At 43.7% G+C, this 24054-nt stretch overlaps 1 protein-coding gene across 1 annotated transcript in view; it reads right to left on the bottom strand.

Moving 5' to 3' along the window:
* Positions 1–24054, bottom strand: part of RB1CC1 (RB1 inducible coiled-coil 1) — a gene marked incomplete in the record, with an annotated part of 2392675 nt that overhangs the window by 137299 nt on the left and 2231322 nt on the right. The window contains 1 exon segment of the mRNA XM_044061705.1: positions 8898–8956. Within this exon segment, the coding sequence (XP_043917640.1) occupies positions 8898–8956 (59 nt within the window).

Raw genomic sequence — 24054 nt, 5'->3', positions numbered from 1 at the left:
AGCAGAAAATGCCCAAACTATGGTAGCCTTTGAGCTAAATCTGTCTACACAACAGCACCTGCCTTCTTTCTTAGGCATGGGCATGCCTTAAAATATCTTACTAGGTATCCTAACTGATTAAAGTTAACCATCACTAACAAATTACAATAAATGATAAGAACATTTTCTCCAGTGGGACAATTATCTGCTTGAGCAGTGAAGCAGGCTGAACAGCACTGAACTACATATGCAGAAACAGTACATAGGCTATAAAATGCAGCAAAAAAAGGGCTAGTGAGACATGGGCAGAAAACAGTACTTACGTACTAAACATAATTCTGTATCCTTTTATCCTCACCCATCTGATGATTAATGGGCCCTCAAGATGCTTATTGGATCCAAGTCAGCAAAACTACTGCTCCGCCTCGAGTGTCTTTAAATTTTTCCTACCCATAACACATCAGCATGTAAAACTCCCTCAGACTGAGTATTTTGCCCAAAGGTACAGTGAATCCTGTTATAACCTCAAAAGGTGGCAGGCCCTACAAGTCCTACAGATTTAGATATAGGAAAGGGACAGTGGGAGGATGTCATATTGGCAAGGCGAGGATGAAAGGATAGAGCATCATGGTAAGTACATAATTAACTACCATATCTTATTCATCCCATCCATCTTAGCCAATTTGGAGGTCAGAATCCCCAGCTACTTAGCACTTGGGTGGCATCATGACAGGAGACCCCTGAAGATAGTGGCTCCAAAGGAAGCTCTAGATCTTGAAATCATGTCCAACTTATAATTTTTAATAAAGGTATATAAGGAAGCCCCTGTATGTAGCAGCTGTACAGATCTCATCTACAAAAGATTTCCTGAAGAAGGTGAAAGATGGCCATCGCCCTCTTAGAATAAGCTTTTGGTCTAAGGGGCAAAGGATGCTTGCAGGAAGAATAAACTTTTAGTTATGTACTCACCATAACTTCAGATGTTTGGGATCCATCTCGCCTACATTCTGACTGATGGGTTCGGAGCCGATCCCTCGGCTCCGACTCGGCACGCTTATGCCAAAGAGCGAAGTCTCTTATTGGCTGAGCTTACTATATCCCAGGATGCCCCACTACCAGTCCCCCAGATCTAGTTTGTCCGCATACATGCATGCACTGCTTATATAACATCGTCAGATGAAACAAGATAAAAACAGTAGAACTCAAAACCGTTCAATCTCTTCTGATCTCCAAGGCAGGGGGAAGGAGGGTGGGTATTAGGAATGTAGGCGAGATGGATCCCAAACATCTGAAGTTATGGTGAGTACATAACTAAAAGATGTTATGTGATCCTATCTCGCCTACATTCTGACTGATGGGACAGCGTCCCTAGCACTTGAATCCTGGGTGGCTCACTGGAAAACACTCCTGAGTACCGTGGAACCAAATGATGCTCGCCCTTTAGATGCCACATCCAATTTATAGTGGGAAATGAAAGTGTGCGGGTTGGACCAAGTAGCCGCAGCACAAATCTCAGAGATAGCGAGCTTGGAATGAAAAGCAATAGAAGTAGCCATAGCTCTGGTAGAGTGAGCTTTGATAGATGTTGTAAGTTGCTTATTTGAAGAGGAATAAGCCTGAGTTATGCAATCTCTAATCCATTTGGAGATAGTAGCTTTCGTGATGGTTTGACCCAATTTATTATCTGAAAAGGACACAAACAACTGGTCTGTTTTTCAAATTTGTTGAGTCCTGTCTAGATAGAAGCGCAATTGCCTGTGAACATCCAATTTATGGAAGGTGTATTCTGCTTCATTTGAGAATTTTGGAAAGAAAACTGGTAGCTCTAGAGATTGTTGGAGACAGAGATTAGAACAAACCTTTGGAACAAAGGATGGATTAGGCCTAAGTGATACTCTATCCTTGTGAAAAATCAAGTACGGTGGTTTGATAGATAGGGCTTGAAGCTCTGAAACTCTTCTTGCAGAGGTAATTGCAACTAAGAAGGCAGTTTTCCAAGACAGATATTTTAACTCACATGTAGCAGCCGGTTCGAAGGGGAAGATGTTAAGGCACGAAGTACCAAATCAAGATCCCACGGGCGCAGGATGAAAACTGGGGTCTTAACAGCACAGCACCTTTAATGAAAGTTTTGCATAATCTGCTGCTCATCAACGGTGGGTCCATGGATTCATGAAATTTGGAGATAGCTGCTAGTTGGACTTTAATAGTAGAGACTGAAGATCCTTGAGTAAACAAGGATGTTAAAAATTTCAAGACCTCTGGTATCGGGGCAGTGATAGGGTCTAAGCCCCTGAGTTGAGCCCAGATAGCAAACCTCTTCAGCTTACTGAGGTACAATTTCTTAGTGGTGGGTTTGTGGGCCGAAGATAAAATGTGAATAACTTCCGGGTCTAAGTTGTGATTTCTGACTAAAGTCGGAAGTGGAGGAGCCAAGCTGTTAATTTCAAAGTGTGAAGGGACTGGTGTTGTCGTCCCAACTGATGAATCAGCAGGTCCGGAGTTAGATCCAAAAACCAAGGACCATCCAGAGCATGTTTCTTTAGGTAGGGGAACCATACCTGACGAGGCCAGTGCGGAGCAATTAGTATCATTGTGGACCCCAATTGGGAAGCTTTCTGGATGACTTTGGGGAGGAGTGGAACCGGAGGAAAGGCATAAAGTAGTCCTGTTGGCCAAGGTTGGGCTAGAGCATCCAGCTGCCTCTGACGTGGAGTCAAGGAAAAGAACCTTTGCACTTTGTGTTTTGTGGTGTTGCAAACAGGTCGCAGCACGGAGTCCCCCATCTTCTGAAAACCTGAGCTGCTACTGTTTCGTTCAGGGACCACTCGTGAGGAGAGAGAATCGTCCTGCTTAATCTGTCTGCCAAAATATTGGATTTGCCTGGAATGTGGGTCGCTACCAAGAAACGGTTGGTAGCTACAGCCCATTCCCACACCCTCATGGCCTCTCTGCAAAGGGGGTAAGATCTGGTCCCTCCTTGTTTGTTTAGATACCAGACCACCGACATGTTGTCTGTGTGGATGGCGATAATGCCTTGAGGGAGAAACTTGTGGAGGGCCTGTAGGGACAGAAGTACAGCCCTCATTTCCAATACATTGATATGGAGAAAGGTTTCGTCTGGAAGCCAAGAACCCTGAACTAACCTGCCCAGACAATGCCCCCCCCACCCTGTCTGGGAGGCATCCGTTGTCAGGGTGGCCACCGGAGGGGGGATAACAAAAGGTCTTCCCTGATTCAGATTGGATGACTGAAGCCACCAGCAGAGGTCCCGTTTGCATGTTTCTGTAATCAGTATGAGATGATTGAGGGGGAGATTCTGAAAAGACCATTGTGTCGATAACAGCCACTGAAGAATCCTCATGTGCAATCTTGCCAGTGGAACTAGGAGAACCGTGGTAGACATCGAACCTAAAAGTTGCAGGACCATCCTGGCTGGGGCTTTGGATCTTGGAAGCAGGGCTTGGACTTGACCTTGTAAAGTTTGAATCCTTTCGGTAGGAAGGAAGACGCTGCATCAATTTTGAGTCTATCTCTGCTCCTATGAATCTTATGCGCTGAGAGGGCAGCAAGACAGACTTTGACCAATTGAATGTAATTCCCAGGGAAGCACCCAGGGAGATGGTGGCTTTGAGGTTGTCTATTAGTAGATGCCTGGTGGTGGCAGTCAGGAGCCAGTCGTCCAGATAGGGAAACACTTGGAATCCGAGACTCCTCAGGTGAGCAGTCACTACTGCCAAACACTTGGTGAACACCCTGGGGGCTATGGTGAGACCAAAGGGCAGTGCACAAAATTGGAAATGACTGTCTCCCAGGCTGAAGCGCAGATACCTCCTGGACGCCTGATGTATCGGTATGTGATAATAGGCGTCCTTGAGATCTATGGAGCACATCCAAACATCCTTCTCCAACAATGGGAGAATGGATTGTAAAGTGACCATTCGGAATTTGGACTTCATGATGGACTGGTTTAGTTTGCTGAGATCCAATACTGGTCTCAGGTCCCCTGTCTTTTTTGGCACTAAAAAGAACCTTGAGTAATTTCCGGATCCGATCTGGTCTGTGGGGACCGGTTGGATGACTCCTTTTTCTAGCAGCTTTGAAGCTTCTGCGGCTGCGATTTCCCTTTGACTGGGTGGTGGGTCCGGGATTTTTTTGGACGGTGGGGGTGAGTGTGTGAAGGGAATGGTGTAACCTCCAGCAATAATCCGAAGCACCCATCTGTCCTGAGTGATAGACTCCCAGGCTTTTAGGTGCTTGGCAACGGCACCCGACTGGCTCGAGCAGCACAGCCGGGCAATCCCTCATGAAGTGTGGGAGGCTGAAGAGCCACGAAAGGACTCGGGGTCTCCAGAATTGCGGGGCCCTCTGCCGCCTCTGGGACGGCGTCTCCGAGAAAAATTTCCCGCCCTCTGCCTCTGGAAGGGGAATCTTCCTGCTGTTGAGGAAAAAACTTCCGTGATTTGCGGAACCACATCTTCCCTCCTCCTTTAGCCTTGGGATAAGGCCGAAAGGGAGTGGAATAACGTGCACCTACGGCAGATAAAGTTTTTCCCTCTTGCTCACAGCGGTAAGAGTGTCTTTACCTTAGGTCCAAACAAAGAGGACCCATCAAAGGGAGCGTCGGCGAAGGAAGACTTGAAGGCCTCCGCGAAATGACACAACGGAGCCAGGCTTGTCTCCGTGAGAGCCACGCCTGTGCCTGCCGCTTGCCCGCCCTTCGCCGCATATGAAATGAGCCTCATGGACGAGTTAGAAATCGAGGTAAGGATAGCCAACTGAGAGCTAACCGACTGGGCTAGCTGCTCAGGTAGGTTACCTGAGAGGGAATCTGACAGCTCCTTGACCAGATCCCTCTGTAGCCTGGTAAAATGTGCCAAATAATTCAGGGACCATAGTGTTAAGGCCGCTGAAGTCAGGGTGCGCTTCTGCATCGTCCATGCTCCTAGACTCCTTATTAGGAGGATGGACGGACGTTGAAGCCTCTGCCACGCCCTGTTGTGTAGCAGATGCCACCACCATGGCATCTACAGCCACGCCTTTGTCAAGAACTCCTTCTCGGGTGGGGCAGACAAAAATTTGTTAGGGCGAGAAGGCACTGGTTCCACAGTATCTGGATGTTCCCACGCCCTCCGACAAACCAAATCCAGGAGCTCGTCGAAGGGCGGAGACACCCAGGAGGCGGAGAGCTGAGCCCCAAAGGCCTTGAGAAGCACTGACTCATCAGCAGAGGGGGTTTGGATATCCAGCCGCCGTTGCTTAAGGATTTCTAAAATGTCTGCGAATGAGACATCATCCGAGGACGACTTTGGGGACCCCTCCGCATCATCAAGATCAGTGTCCGATGTAAGAGACTCAGGGGAGTCCACGTGCTTCCTCTTGCAAGATCTCTTCCTTGGGGGCTCCTCCGAAGACAACTCCGAAGAACCCTCAGGAGGAGGGGAACCCCCAGTGGGGGTAATCTCAGGCCCCGGGGCTCCGCTGCCTAGGGACAGGGGAACTGCCAAAGACCCAGTCTCCACGCCCAGGGAAGGTGCCGGTAAAGCTGTAGAGATGGCCGAAGAAGACTTGGCCAAGGCACTCCTCATAGCTCTGAAAGCCGGACCCCCAGAATCCTGGGAGTGTCCGGTCCCCGGAGCCATGATAGCAGACGGAAGTCCCGCAGCTGAAGCACCGAGAGGGAGGCTCGGAACCGACAGCATAGGTCCCGAAACGTCACCCCCGGGTCCGGCCGAAGAAGTCCGTGCAAACTCGGACCAAGGCCGGGTTGGAGTAAGGGTCGGAGCCGACCCTAGGATCTCCACCGGCTCCAACAGCACCTGCTCCGACGGAGCCGAAGCGGTCGGAGGAGGAACGGCAATGGAATGGGCTATCGGCTCCGAAGCCAATTGGGTCGGAGCCGAAATAAATTTTTGAAAGACTGGGGACTGGAACAGTCTTTGGAGCACCCTGTCTATGTCCGAATCTGACATCCTCGATGACCTAGAGGAGACTGAACGGGTTCGAGTTGGCCTCTCCAACGGCCCCAAGGGGCTAGGGGACCGGCTCCGAGGCGACTCGATAACTATCGGCGCCGAAGGAATACACAAACCAGTTTCCATCGGTGCCGAGGAGGACTTAGGCACCGAGGAGGAAGTGTCTGAGCGGACAACCTTCATCGGCTCCGAGACCAGTGGAGCCGATGAAGGTGACCCGCCTCTCGATGCCCCAGCCATCGGCTCCGAAGCCAGAGGAGTCGAGACTGGAGGCATCGAGGCAGACCATTCCGCCCTCGGCTCCGAAGTCCTTGGAGCTGAAGGAGAAGCCTGCCTATGTCTTTTGGCGGTCGGGTCCGACGGACTGGTCGGAGCCGACGCCCTTTTCTTTTTAGCAGGAGAGGATGCTAAAGCTTCTTCAAAAGAGGGTTTTATAAGGCCTTTCAATATAAGTTTATTTTTCCTCTCTTGGAGGACCCTCGAGGAAAAAGCGTGACACACGCTGCAGGACTCCTGCAAATGTTTGGCGCCCAAACAATATACACAGAGAGAGTGGTCATCCGTGAAAGACATTTTAAAACTACATTTAGTGCACTTCTTGAAGCCCGAAGGCCTAGGGGCCTGAGACATTATAAGTAAAACTGAGTAACTCTCTCACAGACAAAACTCTGTTGGAATAGACTGACCCTACAAAGATTAACTTGCTGTTCACAATGATAGCCCGCAATTAAAATAAAGGCCAACTGAAGACATACAACAGTGAATAAATATATAAGGAATCAAAGAACCCCTAAAGGTTCAAAAGGGATTAACTGACAGGAAAGGCCCTACGGATCAAGGGAGCCTGTAACCAGAACAAACACCAATCACACACAAAATTTCCACAAAAAATTTCTCAAAACACACACAACAGCACAGAGTAGCTGTTAAAACAGCTTTTTGTGAAGAATTAGCAAATTTCTGACAGAAAAAGTTAGTGAAAAGACACTACTTAGCTCAGCCAGCTCGAGACCACGTCTTTGCTAGTTAGCGGCAAACGAGATCTGGGGGACTGGTAGTGGTGCATCCTGGGATATAGTAAGCTCAGTCAATAAGAGACTTCGCTCTTTGGCATAAGCGTGCCGAGTCGGAGCTGAGGGATCGGCTCCGAACCCATCAGTCAGAATGTAGGCGAGATAGGATCACATAACATCAAATGTTATGCAGTCTGAAATCCATCTGGATAAAGTAATTTTGGAAACTTAACATGTTCAAGCCCATTATGCACAAAGAAAACTAACAGAGGGTCTTTTCTGATGGCCTTAAGTCTGTGAGGATAGAAGCAAAAATGACTGTGCACATCTAAAATGTGATGAAACTATATGCCCTTGCTGGAGTGATTGGGAAAGAACACTGGCAGATAGATGGGTTGATTCAAGCTGGATCTAGATGCCATCTTGGGAAGAAAGGAGAGATCAGTGCACAGTGATACTCTATGTGAAAAAACAAATAAATGACCCCCAACTGCCTCCACAGGGGAAACTTAGGCTGCCTATCAAAGAAGGGCCTCTGGATATCCCTGGTTCTGCAGACCTCCACCCACAACCCCTAGATCTGCATCCATTAGAGGGGTCACTTCTGTCATGGTCACCTTTGTCAGAAGTAGACTCAAAGTGTTGATGTCAGGACTTTCAAAAGCATAGGAGCTTGGACTCCTTTTGGTTCCTACAATATGATCGCTGCAGGGTCTCAAACTTAACACCCATGACAAGAAGCATTCTTTCCATCTTTTTCACACCTCTAAATTTTCTCTTTAACCACCTGACCAACTAGGGATGATCCATCATATGGGGTGTTAGTGAAGGATGCACTTAAATTGTCTGTGAAATCACAGAGGTAAAGCCAGGCATGACACCTCATCATGATGCCTGTGCCTATAGCTATCAACGCTCCTTTGGCTGGCTGTGTATGTATGCCCCAACATGGGAACAGGAGTGAGAAAATTTCTGAAGAACACAGCAGAAGAGAAAATCCAAAAGGTTACTAATATTGAAGGCATCCAAAATCAGAATAAATGTTTACCCAACTGGTGACTATTTTTCAAACCTTCGAAAATGTGTGTGCAAAGTAACAACTTCAGCCATTTGAGGGCTGCTGTCTTTTAATACCTAGTATTTGCTGGATGGAGATTGTAAAACTCAAGTACTACACTACCCTGGTTTGTTGTCAAGTGATCAACTGCAGAACAATTTCTAACAGCATTGTAGTCCCCTAGCCAATATTCAAACAGCCACACTTTCAGTTTTAGCAAGGATAAAGGCATTACACGTACCCAATCTGAGGTACTGCTGAACATCTTCACTTTAATGGGCATCCTAAAATAGAATATTCTACTCTTTTAGCCAGTCAAGAAATTCTCTAATGTAATTAGTCAAGAAATTCTCTAATGTAATTATAAAACCTAGCTGATCTCCTGACTTTTTAAAATGGCTAATGAATAGGTCAAGTAATCCATACTTTAATATACTATGGTGAAGGAAGGAACTTCTTTTAACAGCATCCTACCAGTTCTCAAACAAATTGAAATATATATCCTATCTACATTACCTAAATAATTATTTAGGAAACAGAAATGTATAAAAATATTGCTCCCCTATGAACTTTAACAGTTTTAATGTCAAAAGTATGTAGACTGCAATACAACTTATTCATCAGTGAGGCCACAATGGAGTCATCGTGTGAGCACTACCTGTGCTACAACCTTCAAGACAGGTGAGATGTTCAGTTTTTGTTTCTTTTGAGACAGACTCAAGGATATCTACATTTATCTTCTTATCCTGCTGGAGTGGGGTATGCAGTTTTAGGAAAACAAAGCATCTTTGCTGCAGTATTTATTCTGTGCTTTGACAGTGCTGTGATGGTTAAGAATAATTACACATTTATAATGCAAAACTGCATACTCACTCTCTGATGGCTATTTTCTCAGAATGTCGTGATGACACTGAAGACATGCTCTGGGACATCTGGAATGTAAATGAATACAAAACCATCATTAGCTCTGTAGGAAGTGCAATTATCAAATCAGTAATAACTCCTCATAAACAGGTTTGAAAATGAACCTATGAATGTCATTTTTAATTATGCCTGTATGACATTTCCAATACTGTTCCCAGATCAAATACTCACAGCAATAATATCCTGTCATGCGCAGAATGGCCACTGGCTCCACTAAAGACGCAAGCATTACACTGCATTTTTTTTCAGATGTTAACATATCTTCCATAAAATATGCATAGTGTGAAGGGGAGGCCCAGATAACACAGACAAAGCATTCTGAATCAGAAGTTAAGTTATGCTGTCACATACATGAACAGAAGTACCCAGCTGTGTACTTTAACTGCAAATAACGCAGTCCAAGCAAGCTTGCACACAGAAAAAGGAATATTTTTTTTCAGTAAGTTACAGATACCATTGTGGTAATCTAATATTGGCCTAAAATATTTTTCATGATCCTTCATTGCAGACAATGATTAATATGTATCCTTTTATGAGCGAAAAGAACTTAAGGTATAGCAATTTTGTAATTCCATTATGTAAGACTAAATTAAAATTTTCATATGAACAAAATTACATTACTTTGGAATAATATCACAACAGAAATACGTTTGTCAAAGAATGTAGAGACATTTAAAAAAAATCTTTGGATACCTGGCTTGCAAATAACATGTCTTATTTGAAGAAAATCATTGTTCCTAGTTGGACATTTGACTTGAGCACTGTAATAAGATTTGTGAACTTATGAACTTTCTCACCGGCTAAGGAAAATTGCTTCTGAACAATATATGCATTCCTTCTAGAGGCAGCTGCAATGACTGCGAATCTGGCCAAGTACTGTTTCACTTAATGAGAACCCAAAATTATATTTTCAAACTGTCTACTCAGTAATAAGAGCCTATTGCAAAGACAGGTGCACAACACACAAGTCAAAAAATTCAACTGGCAGTGACCATTCTTGTACAACAGTCAATTCCTGACTTGAAGCTCTACAGGCAAGAAGTGTAACATATATGAAAAATATATAGCACCTTGAAAACACTGCTGAAAGGGAGAAGTGACGGATGGAGGAAAACTGTATTTTGGTATTCAGTATCCATTTACAAAGCCAATCACGTGAAGGGAGGCTACAGGAACACCAAACATGGACACACAGATCAACTTAACAGTTTCTGGTCCACACGTGCTCACTCCAGAAGACCTGAGCATTTTATTTCTCAAATGTTAGAAAGGAGTTATGCCATCCAGAGACAAAATGTTTTACACTGAAGCTCCACAACAAGAATAAAGACCTCATAAGTTAGCAGCACAAAACAGAGGAATAAGATTATGATATGCTGTTGAGTTTAATCATGCATACCTGTATTTGATCCTCTCAGACTGCAGTTCCAAACTATGCAGCTCTAATAATCCTGAAATCAGGATTATTTTTTACAGCTCTTTCTTGGTTAAACAAAACCAAACCAAAAAAACAAAAAAAAACTAAATAAAAAAACAAAAGCAAATAACAATACTTAATAAAATAAAGAAAATGGCTTTCAGAGATGAAGCTTTTGCTTGCCAACAGCTACACATCAAAGCAAGGAAAAAATGTGCACATCAAATTTTCAAAGGTGCATCACAAAAATCTGAAATAAGGACAACCTATGCAGCTGGTACGATTAAAAAAATTATAACACCACTGGACGCTGAATAGATGAGTAGGCCAAATGAGAATATGGTAGGATGATTCTCAGAAGTGAAGGTTTCAGGGAAAGCAATGACATGGCCAGTTCAGTGAGTTGCTCAAAATTATGTGATGAGACACCTTTGAGCATGACTGTTTATAAGCCAATGAGAATGTTCTGAATAAGTAGCATACATACAAATATTTCAAGCACAGGCATTAATGCCCTTCTAGCTTGCCAATATACCAAAAAAAGAAATTATGTACTCACCATAACATTCCGTGTGTGTTGTCCAACTCACCTTCATTCTTAGCAGGTTGGGTTCGGACCTGATCCTCAGATCCAACTCGGCCTTATACACCAGCTCGAGATCTTTCCCTATAGCTCGTGGCTATCCCCTATCCCATCACGCACCAGGAGAGCTCCCCAGACCTTGCTTGTAGCTATACAAAGTAATTCTAAAATAAGGATAGCTTAATACTTAATAGAGCAATCAAGAAGGCCAAAGAACACTAGTATCCAATTGTATCGATTCGGTCTTCCAGGAGGAAAAGGCTGGGGGAAGGAGGGTGGGATGTAAGAATGAAGGCAAGATGGACAACACACATGGAATGTTATGGTGAGTACATAACTTCTTTATGTGATGATCTCTTATCTCACCTTCACTCTTAGCAGGTTGGGACAGCGTACCTAGCCCCAACTTTCTTGGGTGGCTCAAGGGAGAATATTCTTCAGAACTGTGGAACCAAAGGACGCCCTGTTCCTGGAGGCCAAATCGACTTTGTAATGAGTGATAAAGGTATGTGGCCTTGCCCATCTTGCTGCAGCACACATGGTATCAATAGAGAATCTAACCCGAAAGGTGGCAGAGGCTGCAATTGCCCTTGTAGAATGACCTTTTATTTTATGGGAAAGATCACTTGTAAATGAAGGTTATACAATCTGAGAGCCATTCTGTAAGTGTCACTTTTAGAAACTGGGGCACCTTTCCTTGAATTTGAAAAGGATACAAATAGGTGGTCAGATTTTCTGAAGTCCTTTGTCCTATGTAAGCAGAAACGTAATTGTCTATGTACATCCAGTGGGTGCAGTACATATTCTGCCTTATTCTCATAGTTAGGGAAAAACACTGGTAGTTCTATGGATTGGTTTAAATTAGACTCTGAACAAATTCTGGGTAAAAAGGTGAGGGGGGGGTTTGCTCATAGGGATATTCTATCCTTTTTGAAAATTATGTAGGGGGGCTTTACTGACAAGGCTTGCAGTTCCGACACCCTTCTAGCAGAAGTAATAGCTATCAAAAGAATAGTTTTCCAAGACAAAAATTTGAGAATGCAGGATGATGCTGGCTCATACGGGAGGGAGGGGCCTAACCGGGATAAGACAAAATTTAAATCACATGGTGCTGGAGGGTCTCTAATAGACGGCCTTAATAAAAAGGTACCTTTTAGAAAAGCTTTGCATAGTCTGTGTGAAATAAAATTCAGGCCTGATTCACCTAAAGGATATTGCCTCTAAATTAACTTGAATAGCAGGTGTGGCTGCCCCTTCATTGAATAGTTTTGCCAAGAATTCTAGAACAGAAGATACTGGGGAAGAAAAAAGGAATCAATGTGATTGTCTGAAGCCCATGAAGAAAATCTTTTCCATTTGCTTGTATATATCTTTCTCATTGAAGCCTTATGAGAAGAAATAAGGATTTGTTTTACTAAGGAAGAAATGCTATGGAGCCTGGCTATAGTTAGAATTGGAGCAGCCAAGCTGTCAACTTGAGGAATTGAGGACAGGGATGGAGCGTTCCTGATACATGAGTCAGAAGGTCCAGAACTGGGTCCAAAATCCAAGGCTCCTCCTGAAGACGATGCCACAGGAAGGAGAGCCAGATTTGACAAGGCCAGTGTGCGGCGATGAGTATCAAGTCCCTTCCCAAATAATTGGCTTTCTGAAGAACTTTGGCTATTAATGGAAAGGGAGGAAAGGAGTACAGGAGACCCAAGGGTCAATCGTGTACAAGTGCATCCCTTGGTGACTTCCCCAGAGGGGGGTAAGAGCAAAGTAGCTGCTGCATTTGCCATTTATGGATGTGGCAAAAAGATCACAGCAAGGCTGGCTCCATTTGCGGAAAATCTTTTCCACTACTTCTAGTTTTAGGGACCACTCGTGAGACATCAGGATCGGAAAGCATTGGGAAAAGGTCGCCCGCTGCCATACTCTCGGGCCCTCCCGGCAAAGGGGGTGAGATCTGGTTCCTCCTTGTTTACGTACCATACCGCTGACATGTTGTCTGTCTGTACTGCAATAGTTCCCAGCGGAAGAGAGCCCTGGAATGCTTGCAACACCAGAAGCACTGCTCTCATCTCTAGGACACTGATGTGCAAATGAGCCTCGTGATCCTGACAAGTGGCTTGGACTGTCTTTCTCAGACAATACCCCCCCATCTGAGAAGCATCTGTGGTCACTGTGGCTAATGGTTGGGGAAGTACAAAGGGTCAACCTAGCATCACGAGTGGAGTAAATCCACCAACAAAGATCTTTTTTGCAAGATTCTACCATCAAAATCTTGTGGGACATAGGTAGTGCCTGCATTGAACACTATGTGGATAATAACCACTGGATAATTCTCATGTGCATACATGCTAATGGGAGCAAGGTTACTGCTGCTGCTGCCATGGTCCCCAGGACTTTCAGAACTGTTCTTGTTTGCATTCATTTCTTGGAAAAATGATTTAGGACCTGACACTGTAGAACTTGTACCCTTTCTGGGGTTGTTGTATCTAGTTCTGGTCCTATAAAAACGATACTCTGAGAGGGCAGCAAGGCAGATTTTTTTATAGTTTACTGTAATTCCTAATTGAGAGCAGAGCTGCAAGGTGGAGTCTCTCACTTTTGCTAGTAGATGCTCAGTGGTGCAGTTAGGAGCCAGTCGTCTAGGTACGGAAACACTCGGAATCCTAGGCGTCTCAAGTGAGCCACGACTACTGCCATACAATTGGAGAACACTCTGGGGGCTGTAGTGAGGACAATGGGCAGAGCCCGAAACTGGCAATGGCTGGCTCCCAGACGAAAGTGCAGGTGTCTCCTGGACTGCCTGTCCTTTTTTATGTTGTAGTATGCATCCTGAATGTCAATCGAGAGCATCCAATTGTCTTGTCCCAAGAACAGAAGTACTGACTACAGTGTTACCATCTGGAACTTGGACTTTCTTACCGATTTGTTTAGGTTGCTGAGATCCGTAATTGGTCTCCAGTCACGTTTTTTCTTTTGGAAATAAAAAGAATCTTGAGTAATTTCCGGATTTTATTTGGTCTCCTGGGACTGTTTGGATGACTCTTTTGTCTAGCAACTTTTGAATTTCTAGAATTGCCAGTTCCCTTTGACTGGGTGGGACATTTGGGATCTTTTTTATATTTTGGAGGGGAAGGGAAAAGGGTACAGAGTAACCTCTGGCTATGATGCTTTGTACCCACTTGTCTTTTGTTACTGTCAGCCAGACTATTGGGTACAAAGATAAGCAGCCCCCGACTGCCTCCAGAGATGGACAGGCGGGCCTCCACTCAGAAGCACTGAAAGGGCTTACCAAAGAAAATTCTCAGTCGCCCTGATTTTGTGGACCCCCTCGGCCAGGTGGTCGGCATCTTCCATTAGTACTTACCCCTCTGCCCCTGGGTGAAGAATCGCCACTTGTGTCCTGGAAAGCTCTCTGGGATTTTCAAAACCACATTTTCCCACTACCTTTCTGACCTTTGGGGTAAGGTCTGGTAGGCAGGGAAAAATGGACTTCTACGGCAGAGAGACTCTTTCCTTCCTGTTCACACCTGGTTAGTGTGTCTTTGATTTTAGGCCTGAACAAGGACAAGCCATCAAATGGGACATTCACAAAGGAAGATTTTTTAAAGGGTTCTGCAAAGTCACACAAGCGCATCAAGGAATGTCTCCTTAAGGAAATACCTGAACCTGCTGCTCAGTTCGCTCCATCCGCTGCATAAGAAATCTGTCTCATGGAGGTGTTGACCACTGAATTTAAGGTAGAGAGCTGAGAGGAAACTCTTTCTAACACCCTGTCAGCTACGGAACCCCGGATAGCATCTCCTAGCTCTTTCAGGAGATTTCTCTCTAACCTTGTGAAATGAGTCGGGTAATTCAGCGACCTAAAAGCAAAGGTCGATGAAGAGAAAATGTGGTTTTCATATCTGTCCATCACACGAAACACCTTGTTCAGTGGCTGGAGAGAAGACATCTCTGAAAGTTCTTTCTTGGTGGCTACTGGCACCTTCATAGCATCTACCGGGACTCCCTTTGTTAGGAAATTTTGTCAGATGGGGAAGTAATGAACATATTTGGCATCCAAGGAACTGGTTCGATAGAATCTGGATACTCCCATGCCTTTAGAGAAACTCAATCCATAAGTTTGTCGAAAGGTGGGGACATCCAAGTAGAGGAAGGATGAGATCCAAAAGCCTTCAGGTATACAGACTCCTCCGCTGAAGGGTTGGTGGACATCCAGCCATCTCTCCAACTATTTCGAGGATATCTCCAAAAGAGACATCATCAGGAGGCGACTGTGGGGACCCCTCGGCATCACTGTGGTCCGTATCCGAAGTGACGGACTCCTCTGGGGGAGTCTATATTCTTCTTCTTACATAACCTCTTCCAAGGGACCCCTATGGAGGGGTTCTCTGGAGAGGTTTCAGAAGAGAGTGGAGCTCCCTGTGGGGCCTCCTGTGGCTTAGGATCTCTGCATCCCTGTGGATGCAAGGGTAGAGAGACAGATGCCGGTGCCTTTGGGGGAAGAATGTCCAGACCTGAGTGTGGAGTTGCCTGTGGAGACAGCACTTTCCTCATCATCTCGAAGGCCCCCTGCCCCTGGATCCAAGGAACAAGAGGGAATCCCCAGAACCAAGAGGGATGGCTCCAAGGCTGATGTAGGAGCCGAGCTCCCCCGAGTCAATGCCCAGAGAGGGAAGTTTGGATTTGACAACTGTCCGATCCAACTCCCTTACCTGGACCAGACTGGAAAGTGTCGGGTCCTAGACTCCTCGAGTTCTGATGGAACAGATGACATTGGATCAATGTCCAGATCCAATGATCCTGTGATAGGTCTCGGTTCCGATGGTTCCACCAAGATCAGCACTGGACATTCCAGCTCCGAGATCGGCTTGGAGGAGGAATTGGTACGGAAGGGGAGGGTTTGGTTGGATCCGAAGCCCTCATGGTTGGATCTGATAACAGTTTGGCGAACGCCGGTGTACTTACGAGTCTCTGCACCACACAAAACATATCATCATCAGACAGGCTCCTGGAAGATCGAGTCGAGGGGGCAGGAGATTTGGAAGGCTAAAGTAATGGTGACCTCAGAGTCAGAGATGCTGGTTCCAATTCAAGGACTGGCATCATAATTGAAATTCCACTGGCACTGAGACTGATGGGGCCAAAGTGGAAGGCCTCTCAGAACAGACAGCCTTCGGATCTGGAGAGAATACTTTAGAAACATTTTTGGGTGACTCCGATGAAGCACTAGAAGATGAAGACCTCTTAACAGACCCGCCAGACTTAGAAGGACCGGGACCTTCCTGAATCGCTTCGGCAAAGGGGGTTTTCAAAAGGCCTCTTAAGATCAACTTATTCTTGTGTTCCAATAAAGCCCTGCGGCTGAAAGAATAACAAACTGCACAGGACACCTGGAGGTGAATGGCTCCTAAACAATAGACGCACACTGTATACCTGTCTGTAATGGACATTTTTTGTCCACACTTTTCACGCTTTTTAAATCCGGAGGGTTTAGAATCTTTAGAAGACATAATTAGCACTAATCAAAAAAAGGAAACAGCCAACAATCAAACTACAGATTTCCCCCCTCCCAATTTTTTTTTTTTTAATAAACAACAGCAACACCAATAGTAACAACTACTAACAACTTTATTAACCCTAACTCTAATAGAGGAAAGGGATGGCAGAGCCCTCTAACTTAAACAGGCTATGTCCTGAAGATGAAAAAAGGGAGGGGAAAAAAAAACCTCTAACTTAAATGGGTCTAGGTAGTTCTCTAAATCAAATGAAGTAGCCTGTAATAATCACAAAGGGGAGAAAAGGAAAGCCCGCTAGTAAAACAAACTGTTTGATTTTAGTTTTAAGCTGGAATAAGGGAAAGAAGGCCTTAAGGAAAAAAATGACAGCCAAAAACAGTTTAACACAAAGGAGAGAAAGAAACGCCAACAGCAAATCCAAGCGTTTTTAAAGGTAAAACACACTAGATGAGATATCTACAGAAAAACACACAATTTAAAAAAAAAAAAAAAAAAATAGAAGAAATTGTACATAGCCAGAGCCAGTGAGAACAGCACCGGATATGTTTTAGTGGCAAACGGGATCTGGGGAGCTCTCCTGGTACATGATGGGATAGGGGATAGCCACAAGCTAGTAACAGACCTCGAGCTGCTGTATAAGGCCGAGTCGGATCAGAGGATCGGATCTGAACACAACTTGCTAAGAATAAATGTGAGATAGGGCAACATCACATCACTTGTTCCCATAATAAGTACCCAGGCTGTTCTTAAAAATATCTAAACTATTACTTGCTTTAATGTAATTTGTTTAGAGTTGCCACCCCTCCATTTTTTTTTCCGGACTATCCAGAAATCAAACTGATTCTCCGGTAGTCCGGAAAACACTGTACAAACTCCGGTATTCTGTTTCAAAAAGGAAACAGATTATTGGAGTTTTTAAATCGGCTGATTTACTATACTTTTTTTTTTTTTTTTTTTTTTTTTTTACAGAAAAGCATAGTAAATCAGCCGAAAGGCACAAAAAAGAAGGCGTTCCCCGCCGAGTGATGTCATCGCAATGTTACAAAATGGGTGGAATGTGGGTGGGAGAGGGGGTCGCGTGGGCGGGGTTACTGGTGACACGAGGGGTGTGGCTTTACTCCGGTTTTAGCCACGAAGGAAGGTGGCAACCCTAAATTTGTTAGTCTGTTCCATGCCTTAGCTACTCTGTCAGAGAACCAATTAGAAGTTTTATTTTTGAGAACACTTTTCCTTTCTAGAGGTTACACCATGGAATGGTTGAAGAAAATTGAAAAGGAAGTAATGGTGTTGAGAAAGGGAGTGGCATCACCTATTTTATCTTCTAGTGACATTTTTGTAAGTCCAGTGTTAGAAACTTCAACGATTGTTTCTAGTAATTATAACATTTCCTTTCCTATACCTATAGTAAATGAAATGTGGTATATTAAGGAAATTATAGAGAATAATTGGAGAATCATATTAGGTAACAAAGAGTTGGTGGCTACAGTAGGTACTACACCAAGATTCACTTACAAGACAGAGTCGAACATTAAGTCCATGTTAGAATCTGGAAACAAGAAAGACAGCAGTAGTATGAGATTGGGCAGTGCTAAGAAAGGTACATACGCTTGCAGAAATTGCAAACAATGTAGGTTTATTAGTAATAATTCCTTCATTACTTTAAGTCATCTGAATTGTACATTGTGGGCCAAAGATTATTATAATTGTAACAGTGAATTTGTAGTTTACATGGCTAATTGTGTGTCATATGATCATTATTATATAGGAAAAACAATACGAGCATTAAAACGTAGGATATATGAACACAATTTGGCCATTAAAAACAAAGATAAAACAAATTCTCTGGCAAAACATGCTTCTACTTGTCCTGAATTCAAAAGTTTTGATTTTTTTTTGTTTTGGAAAAAATAGAGAAGGCTGTGTTTGAAGGTGACAAGCAATATTTTGGAATGTAAAGAAACACTATGGCAGTTATTTTTAGGGGCGGATAATGCACCAGGACTCAATGAGTCTATAAATTTAAAATGTTTTTGATTAAATAGATAATTTAATGTTTATTTAAATAACATAACACACGTGTGTGTGTGTGTGTATATATATATATATATATATATATATATATATATATATATATATATATGAATGTTTTGATTTATGTGAAGTTTTTTAAAACAAGTTTTTTAATAACAAGCATTCTTTTATGAGTTAATTGTTGTAATTTGTTGTTGCTTGTTAATGAAGTCATTTCCTGTTAGTTTAAATGATTTGATATAAAAAGAAATTAGAGTAGGGTAAACTTTTTTCTGAAGAAGTTCACAGAATAAACAGTGAATGAAAGCGCTTAAATATTTGTTTTCGAGTGGTCATTGGAATTGCACCTAGAACTTGTATTTTGAGTTTAGAACCAATTAGTATAGTTCTCATTCCTATAGAATCTTCTACATAGGCTGTCTGATGATTCTCTAGTACTTTTTGTTAACCCCAAACATTCCCAGAGGTTGTTGTCACTAAATGCCCTATATACCTGAATAAGATCTCCTCTTGGATATCTGTAACAAGTTCAGATATTTTAGTCTTCCATAATAACTTAAATTTGCACATCCATGGATACCCTTGGTATATTTCTGTTGTACTCTTTCCAGTTTACTTATGGTTGTTTTCTTATAGGGTTTCCATGTTGTTATTCCATACTCAACTTTGGGTCCAATGTAACTAGCAAACAATAACTTCATTATTTTTGATTTCCTAGACTTTATAAATCTTTTTTATACAACCTATACTTCTATAACTATGATTAACCAATTGACTGATATGATTAGAAAAACTTGCAGCTGAACCTACCCATATACCCAGGTCTTTAAATGAGTCTACAGTTTCAATCACTGTGTGCTGTATTAAATATTCACCTTTCAATTTATGCCTATCAAATCTCATATGCTTAGTTTTTGATGTCTTTATCAGCATATTGTTCTTCTGTGCCCAAATGGTCAATTTACTCAAGTTATTTTGCAGACATGCCTTATCCGTAGCACATGTAATCAATTTACCCAATTTCAGGTTGTCTGCATATAGACTGTAAAACACCTCAGATGAAAAAGTTAGGTCTGAAAGATGCAATCTAAACAAGTAAGAGCCTAGGACAGACAGAGCCCTGTGGGACACCCTGGCTGCAACTAGGATTTTGCCTGTCCAGTTGCTGTATGATACTTGCCATGTCCTACTTGAAAGCCATGCAGCTATCCATCTTATCAAGAGTATATCAATAACTCTTCTTTTACTTTCGGCTTTTCCCGGTTAGGGATCGCCACAGCAGATCACCTGTCCGCTCATGATTGGCAGTGGAGTTTTACAGTATCGGGTTGCCAGCCCATCGCCCAACCTTCCAGAGAAGGCACACACATGCACGCACTCACACCTAGGGCTAATTTGGACTGTCTAATCCACCTACAGCATATCTTTGGGATGTGGGAGGAAACCTGAGCACCCGGAGGAAACCCACGCAACCACAGGGAGGACATGCAGACTCCGCAGAGAAGGCACCCCAGCCGAGGACCGAACCGGAGAACCTCTTGCTGTGAGGCAGCAATGCTAACCGCTGCACCACAGTGGCCACCAATACCTAGCTGTACTAATTTCCTGATCAGTGTTATGTGTATGACCCTGTCAAATGCTGAAGTTAAATCTATATAAATTACACCACATCACAATTTTTCATTCATAGCTGTTATTACATTGTAATAAAACATCATGTTACAGGTGGTAATAAATCTGTTTTCAACATATGCACATTGATATATGGTTTCAAGTCCCAGCCTATCCAGTTCAGACAATAATTTATCCAATATTACCTTCTCCATTATTCTTCCACAACATGAAAATAGACTTAAGGGTCTATATGACTCTGGGGTTGTCCTACTCCTCTTTCCCTTAAAAATAGATTTAATAAGCACGTCTCCAATCTTGAGGAATTCTCCCATATTTATATGATCTGGTGAATAATAGATATAATGGTACTGTAAGTTCTTGCTGAAGTGTTCTCAGGTCATTGTTACTAATTCGGTCTCCTCCCTGTGCTTTGTTTGGATCCAGTTTGCGCAGTTCTTTTTCAATATAATCTAATTGGATTCCAGTATCTGGGGTTACCTGGATGTCACTAGGGCAACTTACCACCCCCTTTTGTGGAGCCAAACTGTTTTGCATAAGATTTTGTAAATACATCTATAATCTGTTGTGTCTGAGAATAAATTTTAGAATCTGCACACAGTTTAAGCTGTAGCATGGCAGAACAAATACAGAAAGTACAGTTGTGTACACTTACCATAAATGTAAATGTTCAAGTGTATTCACTGTTGCAGTCATCACATTTGGGTTATCTGCTTGCAGTAGCCCTCAGTCGGCCTGATTAACAAAGTCTTGGGTCCTGCGTCGGTTGCTGTCCCTTCTTCCGTGACGTCAGGTCATCAGGGATATAAAACATGCAGCCGACGCCATTATATCAGTTTTTCTTGCCCCAGATGTCAGGTGCCCCCCAAAAGGGAAGCAATTAAATCTATAAATATACAAGGTTATACCTCCAACAAAAAAGCAAATACACCAAAAAGCTTTTGAGCATAATAAAGGAGAGTAGAGGTATAGCCAAAAGAAGTAAGGCGGCTGAAGGGAGGGTAACCAGGACTGCAACAGTGAATACACTCGAACATCCACATTTATGGTAAGTGTACACAACTGTACTATGTTCTTCGTGTTTCACTGTTGCAGTCATCACATTTGGGTAGATTCCCAAAGCTAAGGATGGGAGGAGGAATTTAGATAGCATTAGGACCAGCTATAAGGCCCTGCAAGACTGCAGTGGCAAAGCCAGCTCTGGATTTAGAGGAAACTGGCAGATGGTAAGGCTTGGTGAAAGTATGTATAGAACTCCTGGTAGCAGCTTCTAGGATGTCCCTGATAGGGACGCCTCTTAGAAAGGCTGTAGAGGTAAATGCAGCCTTGGTTGAGTGGGGTCTGATCCCCTGTGAAACAGATTTTCCATGATGCTTGTAGAAAAAATGAATGCAATGGCCTATCCATTTGGAAATGGTTTGCTTTGAAATAGCCTTCCCCTCTGCCCCTGTAGCAAATGCCACCAGCAGTTGTTCAGATTTCCTTTGAGGTTTAGTCCTGTCCAAGTAGAATCTAAGTTGTCTGTGCACATCTAATGAGTGCAGTATTTGGTCCCCTTTGTTCTGTGGATTAGGAAAAAAGGTTGGCAAATGAATGGACTGATTAAGGGCCACACTGGATACCACCTTGGGCATGAAGGAGGGATTGGTCCTGAGGGACATCCTGTCCGCATGAAAGATGATGAAAGGCTCCACTGCCATGAAGGCCTGTAATTCAGATACCCTTCTTGCTGAAGTGATTGCTAAAAGAAAAGCTGTTTTCCAAGAAAGGAAATTTAAGTATGCAGTAGCAGCTGGCTCAAAAGGGGGAAGAGTGAGTTTTTCCAATACAAAGTTAAGGTCCCAGGCTGGAGTTGGAGCTCTCCTGGGTGGTCGTAAACTTTTGGCCCCTCTGAGGAACTGCTTGAGCAGTGGATGAGAGAAGAGGGGAGGTTCTGTGTTATAATGAGGTGAAATGGCTGAGGCATGAATTTTGATGGAGGAGGAAGACAGGACTTGTGAAGCATCTCAGTTAAGTATTGCAAAATCTGAGGTAAATTGGGCACTGCTGTGCTCATCCCTTGAGATTGGTTCCAGGCACAGAATCTTTTCCATTTCTCAGCATAAGATTTTCTAGTACTAGGCCTCCATACCTCTAAAATGATATCCATCACTGGTTTACTGAGGGATGGTAAAGGAGAGATTAGGTAATTAGCCAGGCTGCATGGTCGTAAACTTTTGGCCTCTCTGAGGAACTGCTTGAGAAGTGGATGAGAGAAGAGGGGAGGTTCTGTGTTACAATGAGCTGAAATGGCTGAGGCATGAATTTTGATGGAGGAGAAAGACAGGACTTATGAAGCATCTCAGTTAAGTATTGTAAAATCTGAGGTAAATTGGGCACTGCTGTGTTCATCCCTTGAGATTGGTTCCAGGCACAGAATCTTTTCCATTTCTCAGCATAAGATTTTCTAGTACTAGGCCTCCATACCTCTAAAATGATATCCATCACTGGTTTACTGAGGGATGGTAAAGGAGAGATTAGGTAATTAGCCAGGCTGCTAGGTTCAGTGTTTGAAGCTGAGGGTGCAGAATCTGGTTCTCCTGCTGAAACAATAGGGGAGGAATCTGAGGCAGGTGCCATGGGGCCAACAGTGACAGACTGCGCAAGAGGGGGTACCGGTGTTGGCGTGGCCAGTCTGGTGCAATCAAAATCGTCCTTGGTTTGTCTTGTTTGATCTTTAGTAGTATTTTGGAGAGCAGAGACAGAGGAGGAAATGCATAAACTGATAGGCTTTTCCAGCTGAAGGATAGTGCATCCACTTTCCAAGCTAGTTTGTAGGGAGTCCTTGTGCAAAATTTGTCCATCTGATAGTTCTGGGGGAAGGCAAACAGGTTTATATCTGGGCTCCCCCATTTGCTTGTCAACATGTTGAAAATCATTGGTTCCAGTTTCCACTAGTGTGGATCCATGAGATTTTTGCTTAGTTCGTCTGCCAGTGTATTTAGTTTTCCTGGCAGGAATTGAGCTTGTAGATACACTTGGTAGCTCAGGGCTGTGTTCCACAATGCCATGGCTAGTCTGCAGAGGGGGTAAGAATGTGTACCCCCCTGTTTGTTTATGTACCACATAACAGTGGTGTTGTCCATTCTTACCATTAATTGTCCTGGAAGAATGTGGACTTTGAAGGCTGTCAAATCATTCTGTACAGCTAACATTTCTTTTTGACTGATATGCAGGTGCATTTGACTTGGGTTCCTTTTCCCCTGAATGCACTTCCCTGCCAGGTGTGCCCCCCATGCATAGTCTGATGCATCTGTTGTTAGGGTTTGGGCGGCAGGGGGTAGTGTGAATGGTAGTCCATTGTTTTGGTGGCAGGCATCTGCCAACCAAAGGAACTCTAGGCGTAGGCAAGGTATGATAGGAATCACTGCTTCTAGATCCTGAGAATGATGACACCATAGGCTTTTTAGATACCATTGTAGTTTCCTCATATGCAGTCTTGCATATGGAATTAGAAGAATGCAGGAGGCCAAGAACCCCAAGGCTTGTAGTACTTGGCTTGCAGATAGCAGAGTTTTTGTGTCCACTTGTTTGAAGTAGGTTGTCAAATGAATTTGTTTTTCTGGCGTGAGGAAAGCCATCTGGGAAGTTGTATTCAAGCTTGCTCCCAGGAATATAATTTGTTGACAGGGTACCAGGTGTGATTTCTTTTCATTTATGGCGTACCCCAGGCAAGTTAGCACCCTTTGTACAAAGGCCAGATGATCCAAAAGTATGTCCTGGCTTTCTGCCTGAATTAGACAATCATCCAGGTATGGGTATATTTGGATATTTCTTTGCCTGCAAAATGCAATGACTGGAGCTAGGCACTTTGTGAATACCCTGGGCACAGTAGATAAGCCAAAGTGCAGTGCAGAGAACTGATAGTGCATGTAGCCTGCTTTGAAGCGTACG

This window comes from Protopterus annectens, chromosome 2.part0 (genome assembly GCF_019279795.1).
Source record: "Protopterus annectens isolate FY-2018-M chromosome 2.part0, PAN1.0, whole genome shotgun sequence".
Classification (NCBI taxonomy): Eukaryota; Metazoa; Chordata; order Ceratodontiformes; family Protopteridae; genus Protopterus; species Protopterus annectens.
Note: the sequence above shows the minus strand (reverse complement) of the source record. Positions and strands in the feature narration are given on the sequence as shown.